The 24,093-nt window shown below is 41.3% G+C and overlaps 1 protein-coding gene across 1 annotated transcript in view; it reads left to right on the top strand.

Annotated features, from left to right (window-relative positions):
* Positions 1 to 24,093, top strand: part of LOC146715056 (ADAMTS-like protein 1) — a 105,314-nt gene that overhangs the window by 68,608 nt on the left and 12,613 nt on the right. Inside the window, exons 3-15 of the mRNA XM_085451477.1 lie at positions 2,441 to 2,568; positions 8,373 to 8,418; positions 8,730 to 8,966; positions 10,237 to 10,363; positions 11,006 to 11,080; positions 12,076 to 12,233; positions 15,112 to 15,223; positions 15,396 to 15,534; positions 15,615 to 15,665; positions 15,770 to 15,974; positions 17,416 to 17,563; positions 17,647 to 17,731; positions 23,370 to 23,689. Coding sequence (XP_085307603.1) covers positions 2,441 to 2,568; positions 8,373 to 8,418; positions 8,730 to 8,966; positions 10,237 to 10,363; positions 11,006 to 11,080; positions 12,076 to 12,233; positions 15,112 to 15,223; positions 15,396 to 15,534; positions 15,615 to 15,665; positions 15,770 to 15,974; positions 17,416 to 17,563; positions 17,647 to 17,731; positions 23,370 to 23,689 — 1,831 coding nt within the window. The remainder of the gene's footprint in view (positions 1 to 2,440; positions 2,569 to 8,372; positions 8,419 to 8,729; positions 8,967 to 10,236; positions 10,364 to 11,005; positions 11,081 to 12,075; positions 12,234 to 15,111; positions 15,224 to 15,395; positions 15,535 to 15,614; positions 15,666 to 15,769; positions 15,975 to 17,415; positions 17,564 to 17,646; positions 17,732 to 23,369; positions 23,690 to 24,093) is intronic.

Genomic DNA, 24,093 nt, shown 5'->3' with positions numbered 1-24,093 from the left:
ACCTTTCTATCTTAAAGCATTCTACTTCAAACGCAAGCCTGGATCTTCATTATGTAGAAGGCAAGATTAAAGACTTCATTGAGCAAGTTGAACATGTAGTTTCTGTACAGTGGATTATGCTACATGGAAATATACATTCATGTGAAAAATCTTTGGTTATTTCTGATGTCATAAATGATGCTCCAGAGTTTGCACTTGTTAAAAACATCTATATTGTAAATGCATCTGTGTATTGTTTTGAATGCCAGCCTCTCTCTACAGTTGGGTGGAATGATCAATATTTAGCTTATGAGGTAGAAGTTCCCTGTCTAGCTCAGGCAAATATTTTTGTGGATGCTGGAAATCTTGTTGATTATACAGCATACCACTATGTAAACTTTAATAACAGCAAGTACATTCCAGTGAAGTATGATCTAACTGACATCATCAAACATTATTCTTGAGTCTTTTGTGAATATGTGGGCTGAAATAAGGTTTTTAAAGACTGGCAAAAAAATTGTTCTATTTACTTTTTATTTTACTTTTGGCGCAATCTGTTCAGTGAGGGAAACAATTTCAGTGTTTTGCCTCTTTTTCAATGTCACATTGATATGGTTTGACTGGTATGTAAGAAAAATAAATACACTGTGCTTAAGATACTAAGACTCATAATAATGCAATGTTGGGCATGATATTAACCTGCAGTTCTCAATAAAGTAGATTTGATGTCCTGATTCAAGTTAGGTCTATTTCTTGAAACAAGATGATACATCTTTTACAAATAACACAGCAGCTTAAAACGTTTATGAAATGCCAAAAAAGCTTGTTTCGTGTGAGATATGACTCAAAACAATATGTTTTCAAGAGTTTTTCACTTAACAAGATATCCAAGATGCACTGTCTAAAAACAAGTTCCTATATCTCACTGAAATGTTACTCTTTAGCTGATTATGGCTTATTTTAAGTGTGATTAGATATTTTGACTTGAAATAAGACAAATATACTTGGTAAGATTTTGAGTTTTTGCAGTGCAGTAGGTGCAAATTCATTTTCTGAACACACCCCACCCCTAATGTTCAGCGGCTTCTGGGTAAATGAGCTTGTTTAGGGCTCACATGCCTAATCTGCAAGAGCTGGAAATTTTAAATCACTGTCAAAAACTCTGTTGGATGTGCAGACACAAACTGCCGCCTCACGGTGTAAAAGTCCCTATTGTGCGACGCTGTCCAGAGCACACAATAGCAGCATTTCTGCAATGTTAGGAAAAGAAGTCTTTCATGGTCCAGCAGCATTATGAAGACTGAGTGGTTTAAAAAAATGATAATTTTTCTCTTGTATTCATCTGCTCCCATTGAACACTCCCAAACCGCCTTGGAAGATTGGCAGGTTACTTTATTGACTGTGTTTGCGCTTCGGTCTACTGAGCCACATTCCTGTTGCCACAGGAGGTGGACGATTTGTCCCAGTGTTGGTTCCAAGTTCCAAGTCTTTTTTTTTTTTTTACTTTTCCAAGTTGTCATCCATTAAACAGGTACAGGACCAGTTTTTTCCTTTACCTCAGTCTCACTGGCAGGTTTTAAGTAGAATACCTTCACTGAGTCCTTGTTCTAGATAGCAAAAACAATCTGTTTCCCTTTTCACCTAATCTGAGCCCGGTATTCAGAAAATGCAGCTCTCTATTGCTTCATTCAGTCAGCTCTGGAAAGGGCATTGAGAAAAGTGAAGCAGAGGAAAACTATCTTGACTTAAACACAACAATAGATATTGCCATATTGCCTGACAGCAGCGGCATTATAAATAAACCTTTCCCTACGAGCACGGCGAGTTAGTCCACTTGGAAAATACCAAAGACTTTATGAGGTAAACAGGAGCTGAGATAGCGAGGATCTTAATTTTTTTTGGCTGTCACCCTACATCCGAGACGCACACTGTCCTTGTAGTTGTAAAATTTAGCTTCTCATAATATTGATTTTGGGTGGCGCAGTAATATTCCCGTCTCCACTGCCAAATACAGCACAATGCAATTAACAGAGAGAGGCACACGAGTGTGGCCCGAGCCTTAAGCAAGGACTAATATTTCAAACTTTAATGCATGACTCAGACATTTTAAATACGCAAAAGGGCCAGAAGTCAAGAACTCGTGATTACTTCCTCTTACTGCCTCTCTTTTCCTGTCATGTGCACTTTTATTGTAGTTTTTAGGTTTTTTTAAGCTCCTCAATTTAAGGAATGGCTGCAGGAAGCCACAACTCACTTGGCTAAAGAGCTGCTTTCTGTAATGATGGGAGATCTTTGCTAAGTCATAAGGTCAAAGAGTCCAATATAAAGATGACAGTGAGCTTCAGTGATCAGTTTATTTTATCTCAGCTTCTGTAGAGCTGATGAAGGCTGATAACAGCAGACGCCTGTTATCAGAGTGTCCAAAACACTGCATATTAACGTCTCTTCTTCTGGTGTGTAGAGCTCGCGTACGGCCCGATCAGAAGAGGACAGAGACACGCTTTGGGACGCCTGGGGTTCCTGGAGTGAATGCTCTCGTACATGTGGCGGAGGAGCCTCCTACTCCCTCAGACGATGCCTCAGTTCCAAGTAAGACCCAAAAGCTTCACAGAGGTAACCTGTGAGAGAACATGCAACAGTGTCGGGAGAGCTGGTCTGGTTCTCTTCATAGAGTAATATTAACATTTGCAAGGCTAATGTCTCCTGCAACATCAGACTTTTCAGAAGGAGAAGCCGCACACGTAAAAATATTGATGATGGAGAAATAAAGATTAGAGATTGCTCACATTCTTGCAGACATTACTAGAAGTTAACATACTAAACTGCTTTTCCTTATTTCTGTCATTGAGGTAAATATTATAGTTGTGGGTGGTTGTTAAATGTGTGTGTGAATGGGTGGATGACTGGATATGTAAAGCGCTTTGGGGTCCTTAGGGACTAGTAAAAGCGCTATATAAATACAGGCCATTTACCATTTACCATTAAATAATGGGGTCAGTGTATTTACTACTTCATATTAGCCAAAAGTTCAACTTAAGACTCCTCTAGAAGCTCAATTTCAGGTGTTTTTTCCAAATAATGGGTCTTGCTGACATCAGAGAGAGCGGATATCCTAATATGGTCATCTAATTTGTAAGAGGCAGCCAAGCAGCCAAAAACCTCTTAAAGGGAGAGAAGCTAAAAGACAAATGAGGATTATTTTATTTTTACAATCCTTTGGGCAGCATTTACACTGTACTGATATCAGGTCTAAAAATCTCGGATGCAGAAAAAATTCCAGAAAAAACAATCATTATGAGAAGCAGGGGCATAAAGAGCCTTTTTAAAACAAAAATCAGTGGCCTGATGTAACTGTTGAGTTTATAGCGCAGTCATTAAATGATGACTACATCACAGCAGGAGAGCATTTGCTGTAAATTGAAAGTTAGAACCTCAGTGACCCTCAGAAAAATGGAAACATCCCACCGGCAATTTGTTAGCATGTGTTCAAACGTGATCTGAGCTAATCCCCTTTTCTAAAGTAGAAAGTCCTGACTGAAGTTGGACGGATTTCCATCAAAATGCAACATCATTGCTTTTAGGTTTAGGCAGGGGTTTTAATAGTGTGAGTAAATCCACTCCACACTGTATATAAATGCCACTTGTTTTGCACATATTCAACTCTGTATATTTTATATATTTTATTATTATTATTATTATTTTATTTTATTTTTTTACTATTTAATTTGTAAAAATGTGTATACATACACACACACACACACACACACACACACACACACACACACACGTAGGAAAATATTTAGTATACACATCCAGAAATGCATACACTATTATATATTGTACATATATTTATTAGTTTCAGGTTGGCCATTCTTGTATTTTGCTCGTTTGTGTTGTTGTGTTTGCACATCTCTGTTGCTTGTGGGGCTCGCACACAAGAATTTCACTCGCATGTGCTGTGCCAGTGTGCCTGCACATGTGATGTGACAATAAAAGTGATTTGATTTGATTTGATTTGATTAAATCCCACAAATCAAATCCTCCATTCCCTTGGGTTGTAAGTGGAGTGCTCAAAATACACATGACTGTTAAAGATCCCTGAGTGGATCCACTATGGACCCGTCTAGACAGCCATGTGAGCCAAAATCTTGAATTCATCATTGACATTTGGAATCTGAATTTCAGTAATGACCCCAACATGTTTCCTCACAGATCAGAGCAGAACAATCAGTGACTCTTGCGAAACTACATGCCGCTTTTAATAAGTGTTTTATGTGACAGAATTTGGGCTGTGCAAACACGGAGTCCCGCATTGGATGGATTCCCACTGCTCATCATCTCAGGCTTATATCAGGAACCTCTTAATCCTTGTGCCACAGTCACCTGGTCGGTAAGGTTTCAAGCTAACCCACAGTGCTCCAAGATTAAAGCTCAGGGACCGAGTGCATTGGGTAAAGTGGTCAATTATAAACAAATTTAAGGAACAAGTGGGAAAAATGGACATAAGAAGGGAGACAGTACATTTTCCTTAGAAATGTTGTCACATTTATAGGCTGGGAAATAGCTGCAGGGTGACTTCACTTGCATTCCTCTGTTTTACAGTTCCCAGAATATACTGCTGCTCAACTCAAGGTAACCAGTGACGTTTGCTGCTGGCTGCAGAGGTAGCACCCCTAGTGACAGGACTAGTCACTCAGATCATGAAACAGTGCAATAGTCTAGGATCAAACTGCCAGAACAGCTCACATCATTCTTGAGGTCACAACCGAGGTACTGTGAAAGGCTCTCATATGTCTGCAACCATGAATCCATCTGCACTGGCACTAGACAAAAAGACTGAGCAGCATACAAGTGCCAGAGGGCCCCCACCCCCCACCCCCCGTGTACTGCACTGTAAACATTGAGGTCAATGTCTCTTTGAGGAGTTCATTTCACGATCTCTGGAGCAACCACTTCTCTTTGCCTGCCCAGAATATTTTGGTCAGACAAACCTCAGGAGTAATTGACTTGTTAAGAGGTGTTTGGGGCTTGAGCTTCATACGGGACATAGGCAGCGTGTGTATGTGTTGATGTACATTCTCCGCCTCCTCTAAGTCCAGGCAGGTTTGTTTACCAACTCTGGCAGTTGCCATAATGTATGGAGCTCTTGAGCAAATGGTAGGAGGCTTCGTTCCACCTTGTCCCACCTCACCCTGCTCTTGCGTGGGAATGAGGGAGTCGTAGCCTGGCCTCGGGTAGCAGATCAAACGGCATCATTAAAAAGCATAGCACAAGGCCCCTTGTGTGTGTGTGTGTGTGTGTGTGTGTGTGTGTGTGTGTGTGTGTGTGTGTGTGACTCTTTGGAAAAGGGAGCTGGAAATAGGTCTGCAACACCCTCCAAACCAATACCATTCCAACTCTCTGACTTTTTAATGCACACACGCACATACAGGGCACTTATTGCTACTGCAAAACACACCAGAGTTAGTTAACCTCTCGAAAGGGCATGTGCAGAAGTACAGACTATCCGCAGATTGCCTGGCCTTCATTACTTCTATCCACACAAGTTACTGCACTTGATCGCCGGCTTCTTTATTAACAGCAGCATAGCTGGTTGGATCCAAGTGTGAACATATGGATTAGATGTCATGGCAAGAAAAAGTGCTGCTCCAATATTAATGAAGCACTAGGCAGGAAAATATTAATCTGTACATGTTATTAAAAAGAAAAAAAGAAAGATCCAACCTCAACTTTGTTTAGAAGAAATTCACAAAGAATTTGACTGTGTCGTTTGTCACCATGACACCAATGGGAAGTAAATATCAACAACTGTAGGCAGGAGATGTTTCCTGTAGCAATGCGGTCACGTATGTACTGAAATTATACAGTGGGTGACATGAAGTGACATTAGGCTGTGAAGGCATGCCGCAACTTTTTAAAGGCAAAAGTGGGTGAAAGTGAAATTTCTCCAGGGCAATGAAATGTGAAATTAAGGTTGGCCTAGCAACCAAGATTATGTCTCTTTTACAGCCTTGGGAATCACTCTGTGTGGTCCATGCTGTGTTATTAACACCTCCATCCTTTTTAGTAATATTCCTAACAGTAGTAGACCTACAGCTCTGCCCTACAAATGAATAAAAAGACAAAATATATCATGATTAATTTCACTGACAACTGCAATATTTTTGCCTAATCTCATGATACTCTGGCCTCTGTTATGCTCTTTGTTCCATCTTTTTCAGCTTCTCGTTATCCTCCTGAGATAAACAGTAAACTCTTAGCTTTCCTAAACTGATCAATAGCAGAGCTCATAGCTTGAGCATATTTTAGGCGTTAGCAAATCAGCTACATTTTTGTGTGCCCACATGCCTCAAGTGTATCAATATTGTGGTATGGGTTTTGGAGCCCTGCGTGCAATTACTTTCAATCTTGCGAGAAGAGTTGATGACATATATATGGACATTATGGGCCGGATGAATTTTACTGCGTATCCAATACTAGCCCAATTTTTTTATGGTTACAGTAGATTTTCCTTTTTTCTGTTTAATGCTATAGATGGTACTTTTAGTCTTTGTTGAGTCTCGTGCAGTTAACTAATGAGCGCACTCTCTGTAGTTGTCTTTTTGTGTTTGGGGTCACAGTTTGTGAGTTATGTTTTATGTGCTCCAAGACTTCTGATATTTCAACCGAGTTATTTTTCCCTAACCTATGATGACGCCATGATGAATCCCATGTCCTGGCCCTACGTCTGCTTAGCCTCCACTTTAGAGCTTCTAAAATCAAAAGGAAATGAAAAGGGAAATTCATTTTATTCCCTTTGCCTCTTTATGTCTCGTTTATATATTGCTTGTCCCAGTGTGAGTTTCCACGCTGATCCAGATCTTAGCTACCTGTCTCTCAACTCTTGGTCTTTGAAAGTCTCTTGTTAGGGGTTCAGGCCCCATGGCCTACTGTTTGATTTGGCAGAGGGGACCGTCTGGATTCGTCACAGGTTCTAATGTTCTTGCCATGCCACATGGTCCACATCCACTCCCTCCATTCTCTGGAATAACATTGTAAAAAACCTTAAGCCTTCGTTCACTGCTGAGTCCAAAGTCAGTGACGTCTCCAATCATGATTCCAGATTAGCTAAGGGCCAGTGACACTGGAATTCCTCTTAACTTCCCAAAAGAATACCATTTGATTAGTTTCCACTGGGGTCTTTGATAATTGCCCTATCATAGTCACCATCAATGGTTTATCATCACTCTGCATCAAAGCACAAAGAAATCCTCATTTTCAATAAGTGGTTAGCTCGATAATTTGGGCAGAGACAAAGCAGACTGTCATGCAGGGAGTCGTGATCCAAACTGCTCCAATCTGTTCAGCAGACGCAGGCTGGAGGGCTTTACTCTGTCTGTGTTACTACTGCGTGCAGCTTTGCATTTTTTCAGACACACAGAGAAAATGGGGCTCCTATTTTTAAATGTTGTGAAACTCGTGTTAAAGCTTTAGATTTTTGAGATTTTCTTTTACAAGTAATAAGCTTGAAGTCAAATTGTCTATAAAGATTATTCATATCGCAGAGAATGGAGGAACATATGTCGAGTGTGGAAACTGAACTAGAGCCTGACTGCAGGGGAAATAATAGCTATTTGCTGTTATATCTATATCGGCATATATAGTAGCCAATAAATGAAAATGCAAAAGGTAAAGAAATAACACAGTTTTATGCGTTTTGCAGAATTTGTCCATCACAGTGCAATCTAATGCAGCAAGTGCTGGAAATCCACAAACAACAACCAGCTGGGCAGGTTGTAAGTACAGTTAGCAGCACAGAAAGTTAAATTATTCATCAAATAATTGCATTGAAGTTCTTCAAAAGGCACCAATGCCACAAACAGTGGTCCAGTTCACTAACAGATAGCTAGAGACTACTTGGCCACTCTGCTGCTGTTCTTGCCTTTCAGTCAAAGCAGTCGTGCTCAGAACTTTGATAACTTTAAGTCTCAATGATAACAATTTTAAACAATGTAGCCCTGTACAATTGTTTATGAAGGCTGTTAATGTTTATTTCTTCTGTGTCGTTGGGCTTTATTCCAGTCTTTTAAATGCTTTGTGAGCCACCCTCAAGTGGTCATTTCAGGAACTGCAGTTTTTATCAGCTTCATTTGTCATCTTCAGCGTGCCACTGGATAATTATGCACAGTTACTTTGTGTGAAATACGCTGTTAAAGCTTTGCAAACGCACCACAGACTTATGTTCGTGGGTTGCCACATCAGCGCTATAATTTTCAATATGAATAATGAGGGAAGAGTCACTGGATATAACACCAGCTCCTTCAGATGATGATGACTGGTTCATGTTATGGTTTGTTTTATCATTCTCTCCCACGGCCTATTTACCCATGGTTTCATTTTTTTTCCTTCTGTAGGACCTGCGAAGGACAGAATATCAAATATCGCACATGCAGCAATGTGGTAAGTTGAACCCACTCATCTTTGTGTCGTGGATGTCGACACAGCTTTCAAGTGTTTTTATTGAAGAAGTAAAACTGATATGGCAAATTGTGTCTAAAAGATTTATGGGTACGGGGTGTAATTCAGTGATTTGGGATCTTGCTGTTTGAGAGAAAGTAAGAAGTTGCATCAAACTTCTTCTGTTTCCATTTATTCTGCTAATTTCATGCAGCAGTCTTCTTCCCACATACACATTTAGAGATGCAAGACTTCATTCGCCCTGCCTTTTTCAAGAATGTAAAATATTTTAAAATATGTTTTATGTCCCTCAGGATTGCCCTTCAGATGCCGGTGATTTCCGTGCCCAGCAGTGTTCAGCTCACGCAGATGAGCAATACCAGGACCAGTACCACGAGTGGCTGCCGGTATACAACGATCCAGACAACCCGTGTGCTCTCAAATGCAAAGCCAAGGGCTCAGGCCTTGTGGTGGAGCTGGCGCCCAAGGTGCTGGATGGGACACGCTGTTACACAGAGTCTTTGGACATGTGCATCAGTGGTATCTGCCAGGTCAGTAACCATGTCATGAACCTCAATTGCTTTGAAGTCATCAAGAATTTTGGTTTATTTCTTTTAATTTTTGAAGCCAAGATGTACATCTTGTGGGACTTGCATATAAAAACTTCTTTTTTTCAGTAAACTAAGCAAATCCTTATATTTAAGATCAGCTCACCTTAAAAATAACTGAAAAGTTGATCTTCCAAAGTAAATATATCCCAGTGTGTTGTAAAAAGTTTAGATTAAGCTAGTAAGGCAAGTGAAGTCAGTGTGATGCTCTGTGCAGCTCTTTGATTGGCAACCTTGGGTCCTGGTATTCATGTGGCATTACTTTGACATGTACAATCTGCTTAAACATTTTCACAGACCACTACACCCCTGCAACAATACTCTCAAATAGGTTTAGGATCAAGGTGTGAACTTCCCCAGATCTTAATTCGAGTGAACATTTGTGGGATGTCCTGGAAAAACAAGTCCAACAAGTCCGCCGAGGCCCCCGTCTTTAAACGATGTGCTGTCAGTGTGTCTGATACCGCAGTAGCCTCAGAGACTTTGATGGGCTAAAGCTGTTTGTGGAATAAGGGGAGCCTACACAGTATTAGACCAGTGGTTCTAATGTTGTCGCAGTACAGTACTCCTGTCAACACTGGTACGCAATTTTTTTCAATATTCAAATTTCAATATCGTGCATTTGGGAGCAAAAGCTAAGACGTAAATCTCAAGAGGACCACAGTGGACTACCTTACAGCACTAGCATCACGACATCTGCTTTACAAATGAATATCCAATGAGTATTCCTTTAGATTTAGCGTTTGACTGACAGCCCAGGAAATAGTTTGCAATGCATTTTCTGGGGTTGAATGGAATTATGTCCCAGGGCATCGTGTCTGCAGAGACTCAGAAGTGTCTCCCTTACAATGCTTGGAATGATATTGCGGTTTTTGGTTTTGTCTTGCTGACAGAAACTGCAAAACGAAATATCCACCATTCAACTATGGATGGCGTCTTAGTAATTCAATGAATGAATATTGAGGAGACCAGAGGGTTGTTTGAATCGCTTCATGGTAACACTTAAATGGTACTGAAGCTCCAACAGAACCAGCTGGAGTGCTTCATGATATCATATCCTTTCTCTTTACTTTTGTGTTGTTGCAGAAAATCTTCCCTGCTATCTTGTCCTCAAAACTAAGAAGGTAGAAGGTCTTTCAGGCTCTAAAAGTGAGGTGACTGTGCGTGTCATTTGTGATGTCTCAAAGTTTTTCGTGCTTCCTGTGTTTTCCAGATTGTAGGTTGTGATCATGAGCTTGGAAGCACTGCGACCGAGGACAACTGTGGAGTCTGCAATGGAGATGGCTCGTCCTGCAGGCTTGTGCGGGGACACTACAAATCCCAGCATTCTTCAGGAAAAAGTAAAGAATTGCTACTCTTTTTTACAATTTTTATTAAATAAAGAAGTAATTGCTGAGCTAAAGAGGTCCTCGAGCAGATATACTTGTTCACCACACAGACTATAAACAAGAGTTATAACTAAGCCCAATCAGCAGGGCACACAGCTTGGGATACCTGCCTCCATGCCTTTAAAATAGCTGCTTTGAAGATGGGAACCATGTCTGTGACCGCTCGCAGTCAGACGCCGTCTTCAGAGTAACTTCTGTTACTGCAACTTCTGGATTTGCCTAGATTGATTGCAGTAGCTTGACAATCTGTCTACGTATATAAACTAGACAGCAGATATTTTCTAAACTTTCTGTCTGAGAGTGACTGCAATCAATTCCAGTCAGACTGCAACTGTTTGGAGACAAGTTGCATCTCACCATGGGACCTCCTCAATCACCTCGAGGCTGAAAGTGTTGCACGTCTGAGCGACTAGCTAGTTGCTGCAACTGATTGCACTATTTTGAAATGAATTGCAACCACCAACTTTTCCTAGTCACAAGAAGGTTGCCATCCTTTTTCTACTCTAGCGTGTCTGAGTCATAAGTCGCTCGTTTTTAGCATTTGTGTCATATATTGATGTAGTGATTGGTACTGTTTCTTTGTTTTTGTTCAAGCTGAGGACACAGTGGTCACCATCCCTTACAAGAGTCGTCACGTGCGTCTGATCCTGAAAGGCCCGGATCACTTGTGTAAGTCCTGGTAGGTCCAGGGTGCCCTTCCATCCAAAACAGCTGAGCATGATCTCTGTGTTTGGCAGTGCTCTTTCATTTGTCAAATACTACACACTGAACATGAGTTCACCGCACCGCTCTGACTTTTCTGCACAGCGTGTTATGTTTTTAGCATGCTCCGATGCAAAAAGAGTGAAACAGACACGGTGGTGACATTTTCATAACAGAAAACAGAAGATCGTACTTGGCAGGCCTTGAAATGAATGTTTCACACTAATAGCAATCTATGATCGATCTTTTACTCTGATTTCCAAAAGATATTACATTTTGGCCTCTCTAATAAAGACTCGTTTTAAAAGTAGCCCAGAGCAGACTAACCAGAAGAGATACGTGTTTCTTCCCTTTGCTCTGGCTCTGAGAAGACATAAGGCTTCCAGGGAAATTCACTGATGTCAAAGTCCTGGCATCAAATCCTCACCGGATCAAATGGATAACAAATGTTTCACCTCTGTGCCTGTCCTTTGCTCAGTGGCTAGTTTCCAGATCATCTTCTGAATGGACAGCTTTTTCATTAGATATTTCCACCCCCCCTATCCATTTTGCCCTCCGGCATCTTGATTGTAACCATGTGTTGCCTGGTGGTCACCACTTGTTCCCATGTATCTCTGTATTTTTTATTTTCTTTAAGCATCAACACTGAAGTTACACAAGATCCTGTATAGACAGGGATAAAGTGAGGTCAGTGAGGGGAAAGCATGCTGGCTACGTTAGCCTCATCACAGTGATAGAGTGACCACAGCACCCAGTCTGAGCTCTTTGTGTGTCGCTGGGTCTGACTGAAGGGTCTGTGATCAACATTTTAATCACAGCTCCAGAACTTAAGAACTTTACTCATAAAATATAAAAAAAAATGTAAAAATTAAAAGAAAGATTTTGTGGCAGGCAGTGGCCACACCTGTTTGTCTTCTCTTTGCACATATTGAGACTTTAATTGTTTGTTTTTTTACCTTCAGACATGGAGAGTAAGACTCTACAGGGGGTAAGAGATGAACTGGTCTTGGATAGACCCGGGCAGTACTACATAGAGAACACCACCGTGGACTACCAGAAACTTTCAGATAAAGAAGTCCTGAGAATCACTGGCCCACTCGGAGCTGACTTCACAGTCAAAGTAAGCGCTGACATTAATGCACATCTCTTTTTCTTTCAGGCTACAGCAGCCAGTATTTGTCATCATCTTGTTAAAAATTTGAGAAATTTCCGAATTGTCCATCTGTTCTACTTCAGGCTTGACGGGTGTCTTGCCGGGGACCTGAGGAAGGACAGATCTCATATTTTCTCTAAATATTGTTTTGTATTACCAAGGTGAAACAGGGTGTGACATATTTGGCTGTCTTTGTGAGAACATTCATTAACATCAATGCATTCCTTACTGTTAAGTTTAACCAGCATATTTATACAAGCCCCAGCCTAAACTTTAGCTTCAAAACCCAAGTTTTGACCCTCAAACAGGTCTTTGAATCTGCATGAAAAAACGAGGACCCGACACAAATTACTACTAATACAAAATGTCATCACCCTCCCAGCCACACGCTTGCTTTAGTTGATTTATATTCGAAGAAGTCGTCAGAAGAAAGCTGCAAACCACAATTGCCCTGTTCTGCAATCAGTAAATCCATCCTTGTAGATGTCCTCTTTGAAAACTTGCCATGATTTTCTGCAGATATGTTTTCTAGAACAGGCTCTGCATTGGTTTCTTTAATGCAAAATTGTTCCAGTCAGCTCACTGCACTACTTGTTAAATGTTAATGTAAATTTTCTCAGGCACCAAAACCGAATGGTAATTCATCAAGTGGACAAAAGCACCACTGAAAGCAAAAAGAAAAGAAAAGAAAATAATAATAATAATAATTTTAGAAATTCCGGGGAGATAAACGGGTCACCTCTCTGACTTTCTTCACAGGAAGTTAAAACCAGCAGCACCTCAGCAGACCTGCGTGCTTGCAAATCAATCACCCTCATTCCCTTTTTGGTGTCTTTGGTGCAGTTTGAGTCAAAACTGTTGTTTTTGTCATGCAATCTCCTGAAAGTGGTGCGGCCAGTTTTTATTTTTTTCGCATGAACTCCTGGTGAACGTCTCACAGCAGCAAAGTTTAAAGCAGCTTTGATTTCATGTGTTTTAAAGATATTTGAGTGTGACTCTTTTAAATGTGAAATTCAAACAATTCTTTTTGTGCAATTGTTCACTTTGAAAATGTGTTTGAGCTGTGTGCCATGCATTCACACAGTAGCACAAACATTCAGAGCCTCCGAGCTCCTCACCGCTCCTCTGTGGTGTAAGTGCCGCTTACTGAAACTTGTACTTGACTCACGGTAAAGTCTCAAACTTTGAATAACTCCAAAAAATCTGATTAGAAATGTGTTATTACATAACAGCGCATAAGCCTAGTTAATACAACGAGCAGTGACGTGCCACAGTGGCTGTGACGTGTTTTTCTGCTTCAGGCCCACATGTGAGCACAAATTCCCAGACTAGGGCAAGTGAGTGGGCGTTAAAGGTTATACAGCCACGAGCCTGCGAAAACTTCCTCCCTCATAAACACAAGTCGGGATGGGACAATAACGAGGAACTGTCGAGAACGAAATCTGAGAAGCTTTAAATGGATAATTTTCGAATCTGTCACGAGGCGGACAGCCAGCTCATATCACTCCGCTGGAAAAAGGTTTGGACAAATGGAAAATCACATTAAAAAGTTGCCAGACAGTCTTTCCACAGTAAATACATGAATACGAAAGAGCGGTCGTCAAGTCTGATTTATACGTGCTGCTGCTAAAATGTGTCTTTGGGCTTTTTTTCAAAGCAAATGAAATAAAAGGCTAAGAAAACACGGACAGACATGGACGTACTTATTCTATTATTGTGTTCTATTACTCTGTTAAAATAAGGACTGTTCTAATTCTTAATCTATTAAAACAGCCTTTATTCTTTATTTTATTAAAGCAGAGCTCTAAGAAAATGTTTCCTCTGATCCAGCAGTTTATGAATTATTTTGTCTCTTAAGAGGATTTCATTATAATATTTTAGCTAGTAGCTGTGCAGATATGTACACTTTAGGTTTCCAAAGGCCAAATTCTTTGAGCATGTTGCGTTTATAGAGCCTTCTCCACATGGAGCCTTGTGTCTTGCAGATAAACATGGGCAATGTCATTGTACAACATGATTACAAAACGAAACGTAGGTCAAGTTTCTAAATTATCTTGAGAATAATTCAAGAAAAAAGTCACTTAGGATGTTCATACATGCTAGGAGCCTGAGTAGGGTGAGACACTGGTTAGTCCCATATTTTCTTTTTTTAGTGCTTCCCTTGTTTGGTAATTCCAACACAGTACATAAAGCAAAATTTCTACAGAACGACATCAGTTTCAATGAGAAACGGCAGTTTGTTGTTTCAATAATTAAAGTGAATTAAAGTGAAGTATTGCAGGGTGAATATTATTTTCTTGAGACCAAAGCTTCCAAAGGGAAGCTGTAAACATCTCTATTTCTCTTTTAAAGCTGGACTTTTCACCATACAGAGGGCCATCTGTGTAATTTAGCTCACTACTGGAACCAGCCTCAGTCAGTGATTACAGGAACTGCAGTGCAGTTTGTTTGGCACTTCCATATTCATTTTTAATCAATAAGGTCTTTTTTTTAAATCAGGAAAGTGTTAAGAAAGAAAGCTAATCACTAAAAACTAAGGCTAAATAAATAAATCAATTAATTAAAATTCTGTGGACGCAAAGTCAGTTTTAACAAATTATTTGATTCTATATAGCAGCCCTATTAGGTTGTCATGGCTACAACAAAGTTCAATTAACACCCCAAGAAGCCCAGGATGAGTCTCTCTTTGCCTCTTAGTTTGATACACTATCTTTAAAAAAATCTGTTTTTTAATCTGTCTAATGAGAAGGAAAGTGTGAGCCGTGCAGTGTAAATACTGCAGTCACCCGCTACACTGATAGTGATGACAAGAAATGCTGATTATATCTGAACAACGTTTCTGTAGGTGCAGTTTACGGGTGGTACAGACAGCGTGGTCCAGTACATCTACTACCAGCCCATCATCCACCGCTGGAGAGAGACCGACTTTTTCCCGTGCTCCGTCACGTGCGGTGGAGGTAAGCAGCATTTTGAAAATCACAATAGCAGCCTGCAGCATTTTCACTCGACCGATAGCAGGTTTGGTTTAAAAACAGGATCCGTTTAATTCACAGATATTTATTAAAAGCCTATTGAATCGTTGTCCTACTAGATCTCTCTTGATGGTCTCTGATATTTGCTGGCCTGCAGGTTACCAGCTAACCTCAGCAGAGTGCTATGATCTACGGAGCGGACGGGTGGTTGTAGACCAGTATTGCCATTACTACCCGGAGAATGTCAAACCCAAACCCAAACTGCAGGAGTGCAACATGGAGCTGTGCCTGGACAGGTTGGAAAGCAGAACTTAAAGAGGATTAAATTGGACTTTTTGTGAAAGCAAACCCTAATTTACTGTTTCTGACTTTTTAGTGACGGCTACAAGGAAATTATGCCATATGACCAATACCACCCCCTGCCTCGGTACATGCCCGACTACCTAGTAACACACAGAGGCACACAATACAAATCCTGACATCTGCTAATAACCGTCAGTCACTTTATGATGTCACCTTTCATGATGTCAGATGGGAGAGCAGCCCCTGGACGGCCTGTTCCACCTCTTGCGGCGGGGGCATCCAGAGTCGCTTGGTATCGTGTGTGGAGGAGGACATGCAGGGGACCATCACTCCCACAGAGGAGTGGAAGTGTCTTTACTCTCCCAAAACAGCTATCCTGCAGCCCTGCAACACATTTGACTGTCCCACCTGGCTGGCACAGGAGTGGTCACCAGTATGTGAACATTTCTACTGTTGAAATTCTTCTGTCAAGTCAAGTCAAGTCAAGTTTATTTATAGAGCACATTTAAAAACAACCAAGGCTGACCAAAGTGCTGTACAGTAAATACAGATAAAAATACAATAGAACACAATTTCGTAAAACACCTCGCTGATCAAATAAAAAATAAATAAACAAATAAATTAAACCTTTCTAAAAGCCAATGAAAAGAGGTGAGTTTTAAGAGCAGTTTTAAAAGTTTCTAGGCTTTTGGAGAATCTGACGTGAGGAGGTAAACTGTTCCACAGTCTGGGTGCAGCCACAGCAAACGCCCTCTCTCCCCTTGTCTTTAATTTATACCTGGGAACATCTAAAAGCATCAGATCGGCTGACCTCAAAGATCTCCTGGGGTGATAAGTACTAAGGAGTTCTGACAGGTAAGAAGGTGCAGTGCCATTTAAAACCTTAAAAGCCAGCAGTAAGATTTTAAAATCAATCCTAAAAGCAACTGGGAGCCAGTGGAGAGAGCAGAGAACCGGAGTGATGTGGTCTCTTTTTTTGAACCGGTCAACAGGCGAGCGGCAGCGTTCTGCACCAGTTGAAGGCGATGTAGACAGGAACGATCTAGGCCAGCATAGAGGGAATTACAGTAGTCCAGCCGTGAAGTAATAAAAGCATGGACCACTCTTTCTAGATCGTTCCTGCAAAGGTAAGACTTGACTTTGGCTAAAATCCGTAAATGATAAAAAGATCCCTTAACTACAGAGCTGATTTGTTTATCAAGTTTAAAAGCATTGTCAAAAATAACTCCAAGACTCTTAATGGAAGAAGTGCAATCGGAGGTTAGGGGTCCCAAAAAGTCAAGAGAGTCATGTAACGTCTTGTATGTGGTGTATTTATGAGGCTTGTAAACATATGATGTGTTCCGAATGGGCAACATACAAAAACCCAGTGACACCGCAGCCAGTGTGATCCCTCTGAATAAATTTCCTTTCTGAACCATTGCACATTGAAATGATCAAGGCACTGCATCTGGATCAACCTAACCCTCCTGGTCAGCTTAGCTATTTTGCTTTAATTCTTAGAGCTGCTGTTACATTAACCAATCCTACCATAAATGTTGTATATATCTTCCTCCTGGGAAATTTTCTACCTCACCAGTTGAATGGGCTCATATAGAAATGTAGCGAGCCAGATTTGTGGCCTCCTAAAAACCTGGGATGTTGTTTATCTAGCACATTCTCCCTCTGCCTTTAAAATGCTTGTTTTGGCAGAGGATAGACAAAGTTCGCTCCCGAGCAGAGAGCTGCTGGGATTTTGGAAGGACTCTTTCTGTACCTCCCTTGAGTCAAAGACTTTCTATCAAATATGAGAAAAGCCTATTACTAGGAATTAACACATGGAAAAATAGGTTGATATGCTTGCTATCTGTGACTGCATGTCCTGTCATCCCCAGTGCACAGTGACTTGTGGTCAGGGACTGCGCTACAGGGTGGTGTTATGCATCGATCACCGTGGCCTGCACGCCGGAGGCTGCAACCCTACCACCAAACCGCACATCAAAGAGGAGTGCCTGGTGACTGTGCCCTGCTACAAGTCCAAAGGTGGGTGATTTTGCACGTTTTGTCATGTTTTAAATATAGAGTGGCGCTTTTGTTCAGCCTCATTTTTGCATCATTTCCTGTAGATACACTACCAGTTGAGGCAAAACCTGTGTGGCATAAGCAGGCCATAGAGCTTGAGGAGGAAGTCACAGCCGGTGAGGAACCAACGTGAGTACTAGCACTCAACAACAAAAAGCTAAACTGTCTTTCTGACTCTTAAAGCATTTGAGACCTTCATCACTAAGCCTCTTTGGACCAGTCAGAGGTGCAAGTCCTGTTAAAACCATTGCAGGTGTTTGGGTCTTGCTGCACTTTACTATTCTGGAAAGCTGCAACTGCTAAAGCTATACAAAGTAAAGTTTATCACCCGGAAAAGAAGGGGAAAATCTACAGCATTAAATTACTCTTGGTCCTCAAGGTTAAAAAAGCAAAAAGTCAGATCCCAGTTACACAGTTTCAACAACCAGCAGCTTAGGACTAACCTGGAGGTGAAATTGAAGTAGACAGAGCACGGCACTGGCACGTAAAGGCTACAGTATCAAGGTTGTGTTCATGTCAGCAGCAATTTCCATCAACATGGAGTCCAACAGGAGCGTTTACTACAAATCCAATTTCAAAAAAGTAGAGACTCTGCGTAAAATGTAAATAAAAACAGAATGCTTTGATTTGCAAATCTCATAAACTGTATTTTATTCACAGTAGAAAATGCACTAAATATTTAAATGGAGAAAACCTACCATGTTATGCAAAAGATTTCCTCATTTTGAATTTGATGACAGCAATGCATCTGAAAAAAATATTCCCATGTAGCAGACGGGTCTGCCCCGGATCTGGTGTCAAGCTGGCACTGCTGGCTGACTTCTGGCATGGTAAGTGGTATGTCCTCCAGATATGGGCCAGGTCTGGTGTAGATGGCACTGTTTATGTGATGGCATGCCACATCTGGCCCGATTATGGTTTGGTTTATGTACCCCAGGCCCATAGAAAACAGGTCTTCCCCGGATCCGGCATCAAGCTGGCACTTCTGACTGACTGGTGTCATGGCAGGGTGTATGTCAACCAGATGTGGGCCAGGTCTGGCAATGATGGCACTATTTATGTTCCTATTCTCCTATTTTAGTTAGAAGACCCAAATGCCATGTTGCAATGCTACACTGCTATGGTAGCCAACGTTTCAAATGCAGGTTTGACAGGTTTGTGAGTGTACACTTTATCCAAAACCTGGTGAGGGTTTGCTCATATTTACCACTGGATGGCTGTAGCTCAGGAGGTAGAACAGGTCACCTACTAATGGGAAGGTTAGTGGTTTGATCCCTGGCTCCTCCAATCTGCATGTCAAGAGTGTGAATTTGTATGCATTCAGTTTAGAGTAGAAAAGCGCTATATAAGAATCAGTCAGTTCACTGTCTGAACAGAGTTTTGTCATGTTACTTTCGCACTATTGTATATTACATAGGTTTACCAGAGGTAATCCACACATGGGCCAGCACATAACCACCAGTGTGTCTGCAACTGGCCTTGTGCTGGCCCATGTGTGGGCCACCAAAAGGCCGTCATTCTTTGCGGTATGTGGGCCATGTGTAAGCACATTGTGTGGGCCAGATCTGGGCTATACCGATTTTGCTGTGTGGGTTGGGACAGCTTTTGGAAATGAGCGCTGATAACAAGCCAGATGGTCCTGCTCCTCTTTAGTCTGGTAGAAATGGTGTCCATGTTTTCCAAGGAGAATTTCACATCCAGAGAAGATGTTGGCGCCTGTACATCATATTCATATATGGTTTCTTCCTTGCATGATGCAGCGTGTTAACCTGCAAGTGTAGATGGCACAGTGAACGGTGTTCACACGCAGTGATCTCTGGAAGTGTTCCTGAGTCCATGCAGTAATATCTGTGACAGACTCAGGCCTTCTTTTAATGCTGTGCACACTGAGAGATAATCATTTTTTGGACTTGTCTGATGCGCACAGAGATTTCTCCAAATTCTCTGAATCTTTCGATGATATTATGCACTATAGATGATGAGCTATTCAAAGTCTTCACAATTTTACAATTATACCCAGTTATGTTACTGACCTGTTGCCAGTTATTTCATACTAGCTGCCTTGGTCTTAAATAAGCACTATTTGCTCCTTTAACCCTTGCTTTGAGCCAACTCCACTCTGATTGGTTTTCCAGTTTAAACAGAAAGTTTGAACAGGAGGCTTCTCTTATGTATTCCTAAATTAGGGACATCCCCTGTCTTGAGCAGTGTCATGGGGATTATTTGCACACACTCTGACTGACGTCTTTATTTTGAACTTTATTTTGTTTAATATGATCACCCAAGGAAAAGCACAATAGGTCCACTTAAAGGTACATTTGAGGGTGGTTGAAAGTGTTTCTTGTCACCTGCATGGAACTAATAAAACGTTGTATGGGGCTATTGAAGGGAAGAAGGGAAACTAAAGGTGAAGAGTCAAAACATCTTTCGGAAAGCCTTAAGAATGTACAGTCGCTGGCTACCAGCATTACCTCAGCAAGCTCTCACACGTTCCAGATGTTCTTGTCCCACACATCAGTTAGCTAATAATGGCCGCCTTCTGAAAATGCACAATATTTGGACTCTGCCCAGTGTCTTGCATGACTTGTATTAGCAACCATGTTAGCCAGTTTAAAACATCTGTAACTCTGACTTATCTGTGGAGTGAGAGAAGTGCCAAAACATATGATTTTGCTCAGCTGCAAAAAATAAAAAAAAGCATGTCTGTCCTCAAAAAGCACATAAATATCTGTTTATAATATGCCGTCATTCACAAGCCAACAACAATATCTGCTCACCATATGGGGCCAGGTTACAGATGTGAGAGGAAAGAGAATGAAATTCCTGTGCTAGACTTATTGCACCTCCGTTGCCTGCGCCGAAACCCACCGCTGCGCGGCTGCTTGAAAAATTAAACCCATATATGTTCTCCAATCAAGCCAAAACATTTTTTCACCGTGAGTAAATAAAATATTTCCACTGATGGATATTTAATTGATACGATTAACATGGGGCTTTGGCGGATGTGACAAAAATGTGTTGTTTCCCTCCATGAATGAAATCGGGATCGTTTTTGAACTGACAGATGTACTTTAACGGCGCATGAAGATAAACATTTCTGTGGGTTCGCTCGTTGACTTTGTCGTTCCTGTTCCAAAGTCTAACTGCCGGTGATTCATTTGTTTGCCCGTAACACAATGAGTCCTTGAGCTCTTGTACAGAGCCAGCTTTGCCTTAATCATGAGCTCTTTATTGAGGCGTCTTATAAAACAGCAGGGTCCTCTTGTGTTGCGGTCAGACTGTTAAACCAAGGAAGAATGCGGCACAGTGGTGAAGGCTGCCATGCAAAATATGCTTTGCTACCATTATGAGCTTATTAAGGAAAGATAAAGATAGTTTGTCAGGTTCACAAACGCTGTTAGGAAGCAGTGCTTATACTTGCACATTATGTACTTTACCGATTTAAACCGTTTTGTTTTCACCTCAAAAGATTTGTAGTGCTCACTTAGGTAGTTCACTCGTTTCTTTTCATTGCTAAGTGATTGCAGAGGAATTTGACTGCATGTTCTTCCTTCTGATTGGCTCCCTGCCATAAGCAGAAGGTTTTAACAGCAGGTGGGCGTGGCTTCTGTCCTCCCACACAGATCCTATTGAAGAGATCCCTTCTCTCTGACATTGTAAATGGTACATCATTCCTATCTAACTTTCGTATTCCACTGAATGCATCTGAGAGCCTGGGATTCGGGATCTTGCCCAAGGCTACTTAGGCATACAGACTGGATATTAGATCAGCCAGGGATCGAACCACCAAGAATAAAAGCGACTTAAGAGCAGTCATCACTGTGATTCTAGAAACTTCAGCACGTAGCAATGGAGGCTTCCATGCTGCAAGCCTGACTTCTAATCAACGCCATTATCACCTGCTGAAGCTCAGGCTCTGGCTGCCGTGCTGGGGTCAGCATACACCCACTCTATGTTGTTCTGCAGCTTTGTGTTAGCATGCTGTCTACGCAGATGTCTGCAAAGACCCGATGTTTTGTTAGCAGTATGATGCGGTTGTTTCTATACTGGACGCAGGTGACACTTCAGCACTGCAAACATGTCCTTTTGTGCAATAAAAATAAACGTCCTTAAAAATTGTAGGCCATCCCACCGTTTTCCACATAAACTGAAATCAGCTGATCGGCATGTTTAATGTGTTTTTCTTTCTGTCTGTCTGCCCGTCGTGCAGATAATTGAAGTAACAGTAACCTGATTACTGAAGTAATTACAGTGGCGTGGTACATTACTCAGTTTAACGTCTAGCACTCGCAACACGGAAGCACTGAAATAAAGTCATACACTCGCTTTGTGTCTTCTTGTGTTCAGGTTTAGCAAATGGAAGTCGTTAATCTAGGGGGGAAATGTAGCTATTTTAAAAGACTAATAGCTTTGCCACTACCTATCTGCTACATGAAAAACTGCATCTTGATTCAGACACACACACACACACACACACACATCTGCTCATGACTGTGCAGAGCTGATGGTTCTGATGGATGTAGTTTTGTTTTTTTACTTTCACATATGTCTCAAATGACCATCCTTATCAGCTACTCATTCGATCAATGACAGCTGTGATTTAGAAACACAGTTCAACCTGTGCCTCTGGTCTTAAAAACTTTCGCATGTACTCAACACCTCCAATATGACATATGTGCAAGTCCTTTAAAGTCTGTCTGCCAAAAAGGAACCAGAAGTGTTGAGCTCAGACCTAAACAGGACAGCTGCTCTGTGTTGTAAACATCAGGCTATTGTCCAAAAGCTACAGTCCACACTGTAAGTATTTGGACAGCTGGACATGTGTTTTGTTGTTAAGGCTCTGCGCTCCCAATGATTGATACCACGCGAAAGGGCCAAGACTCAGTTTTAATTTGAGTATTTTCCTATCAACTGTAAAGAAACTTGTGGTGAAAAATACCCATAAATTATCTGATATATATTATTTTATTTCCTTTGTTTGAGGCACTGCAAAGGGTAAAAGTGAGAGGCTGTCCCCTCAGACGGACACTCTCTGCTGTCAGCTTAGCGGTGCATCTGTCACAGAACTGAGCACTTGCTTACTGGTAATATAAGATGTTAATAGGAAGGCCTCGTTTATTTGCTCTCAGGTGCACGTTGTGGGACAGATGCTGTCTTTGTATGTCCATATATCAATAAGTGAGTATCCAGAGTTTTCACAAGGACATAATGAGCACAAGAACCACTTTGAATGATCTCCTAAATCACTTGATTTAATCTCACTGAGTCATATAGAGCTTTTGTTCAAGCATTTCTGTGTGCATTTTCAACAAAGTTATAGAATCAGTTCAATCTGAAGAGCGCTTTCAAACTCCTTTCTGTATCACACTTTCTGATCTTTTACCCTCTCTGATTTCTGTTGAAGGAGTGATAGTTCAGTCTCTGGGCCTTTCAGTTTTTCTTCCCCTCATCCATTTTTTAAGATGAGGAAGGATGCACATGAAAGCTGTTTATCCAAGAATAGCTGATCGTAATGTTTCACAGCTGTGCAATTAATCACGCTGCACTGACTGTATTTCATAAATGCTTAATGAGTTTAAGAACCCAGCCACTAATGAATACAATGTGTTTACAGAGAAAACTAAAAAAGACAGCAAAAACAAAACAAACAAAAAAAAAATCGACTGTGATTTGCTATCAAACAGTCCAGGTTTGGTTTGGAAACAGTCCTTATCAAAATTTTCATACTTTTCCACTTGAGTCATCTGTTGCTTGCTCTCCTCTCCAGCTTTATCCCCGGTCCCTGGCAGCCCTGCAGCAGGACATGTGGTGCTGGGACCCAGCATCGGACGGTCAAGTGCCAAGTGCTGCTGTCTTTCTCCCAGACAATCGTGGACGTGCCAGATGATGAATGCGAGGGGGTCAAACCTGCTACCAGCCAGCCTTGCTACAGCAGTCCCTGCTCTGTAGATTTGGGTGAAGCAGGAGAAAGTGAAGAAGTGGAAGAGGTGGAGGAAGAGGAGGAGAAGGGCAGGACACTGCAAAGAGAGGAACTGCACGACTGGGAGTACGAGGGCTTTACTGAGTGCTCAGAGAGTTGTGGGGGAGGTATGATCTTTATTGATCTCTCTGACATGGGAAAGTAAAGAGAGAGAAGTTGAAAGAGTAGATTTGGGGAGTTGAAAAGTTAACTCGTGTCTGCAGCTATGCTGACACCCTCCCAGTGACAATAAAAATATGCTGGCGCTTAGCAGGTGTAACATTTACCACATCTCCAGTCTTAGGTCAGCATGTTAGCATGTCTGCGATCACTGTTTTCTGCAATCCTTCTGATGCTGTTTCCCTTTAAAACCAAAAATATTAGCCTTATCGTGGCCCTGGAAGAAAAACTCAGGAGATCTCACAAGTCAGCTCTGCATCCTGTGGGGGACCATGTGCAGATTTCATAGCAATCCATCTCAAAACATTTTCTAATATGCTTCACAAAAATATGTAAAATTTACTTCCAACTG

Source organism: Copadichromis virginalis, linkage group LG3 (genome assembly GCF_057382275.1).
Source record: "Copadichromis virginalis isolate Kocher_CV1m ecotype Utaka linkage group LG3, C_Virginalis_male_GT1.1, whole genome shotgun sequence".
Taxonomy (NCBI): domain Eukaryota; kingdom Metazoa; phylum Chordata; class Actinopteri; order Cichliformes; family Cichlidae; genus Copadichromis; species Copadichromis virginalis.
Note: the sequence above shows the minus strand (reverse complement) of the source record. Positions and strands in the feature narration are given on the sequence as shown.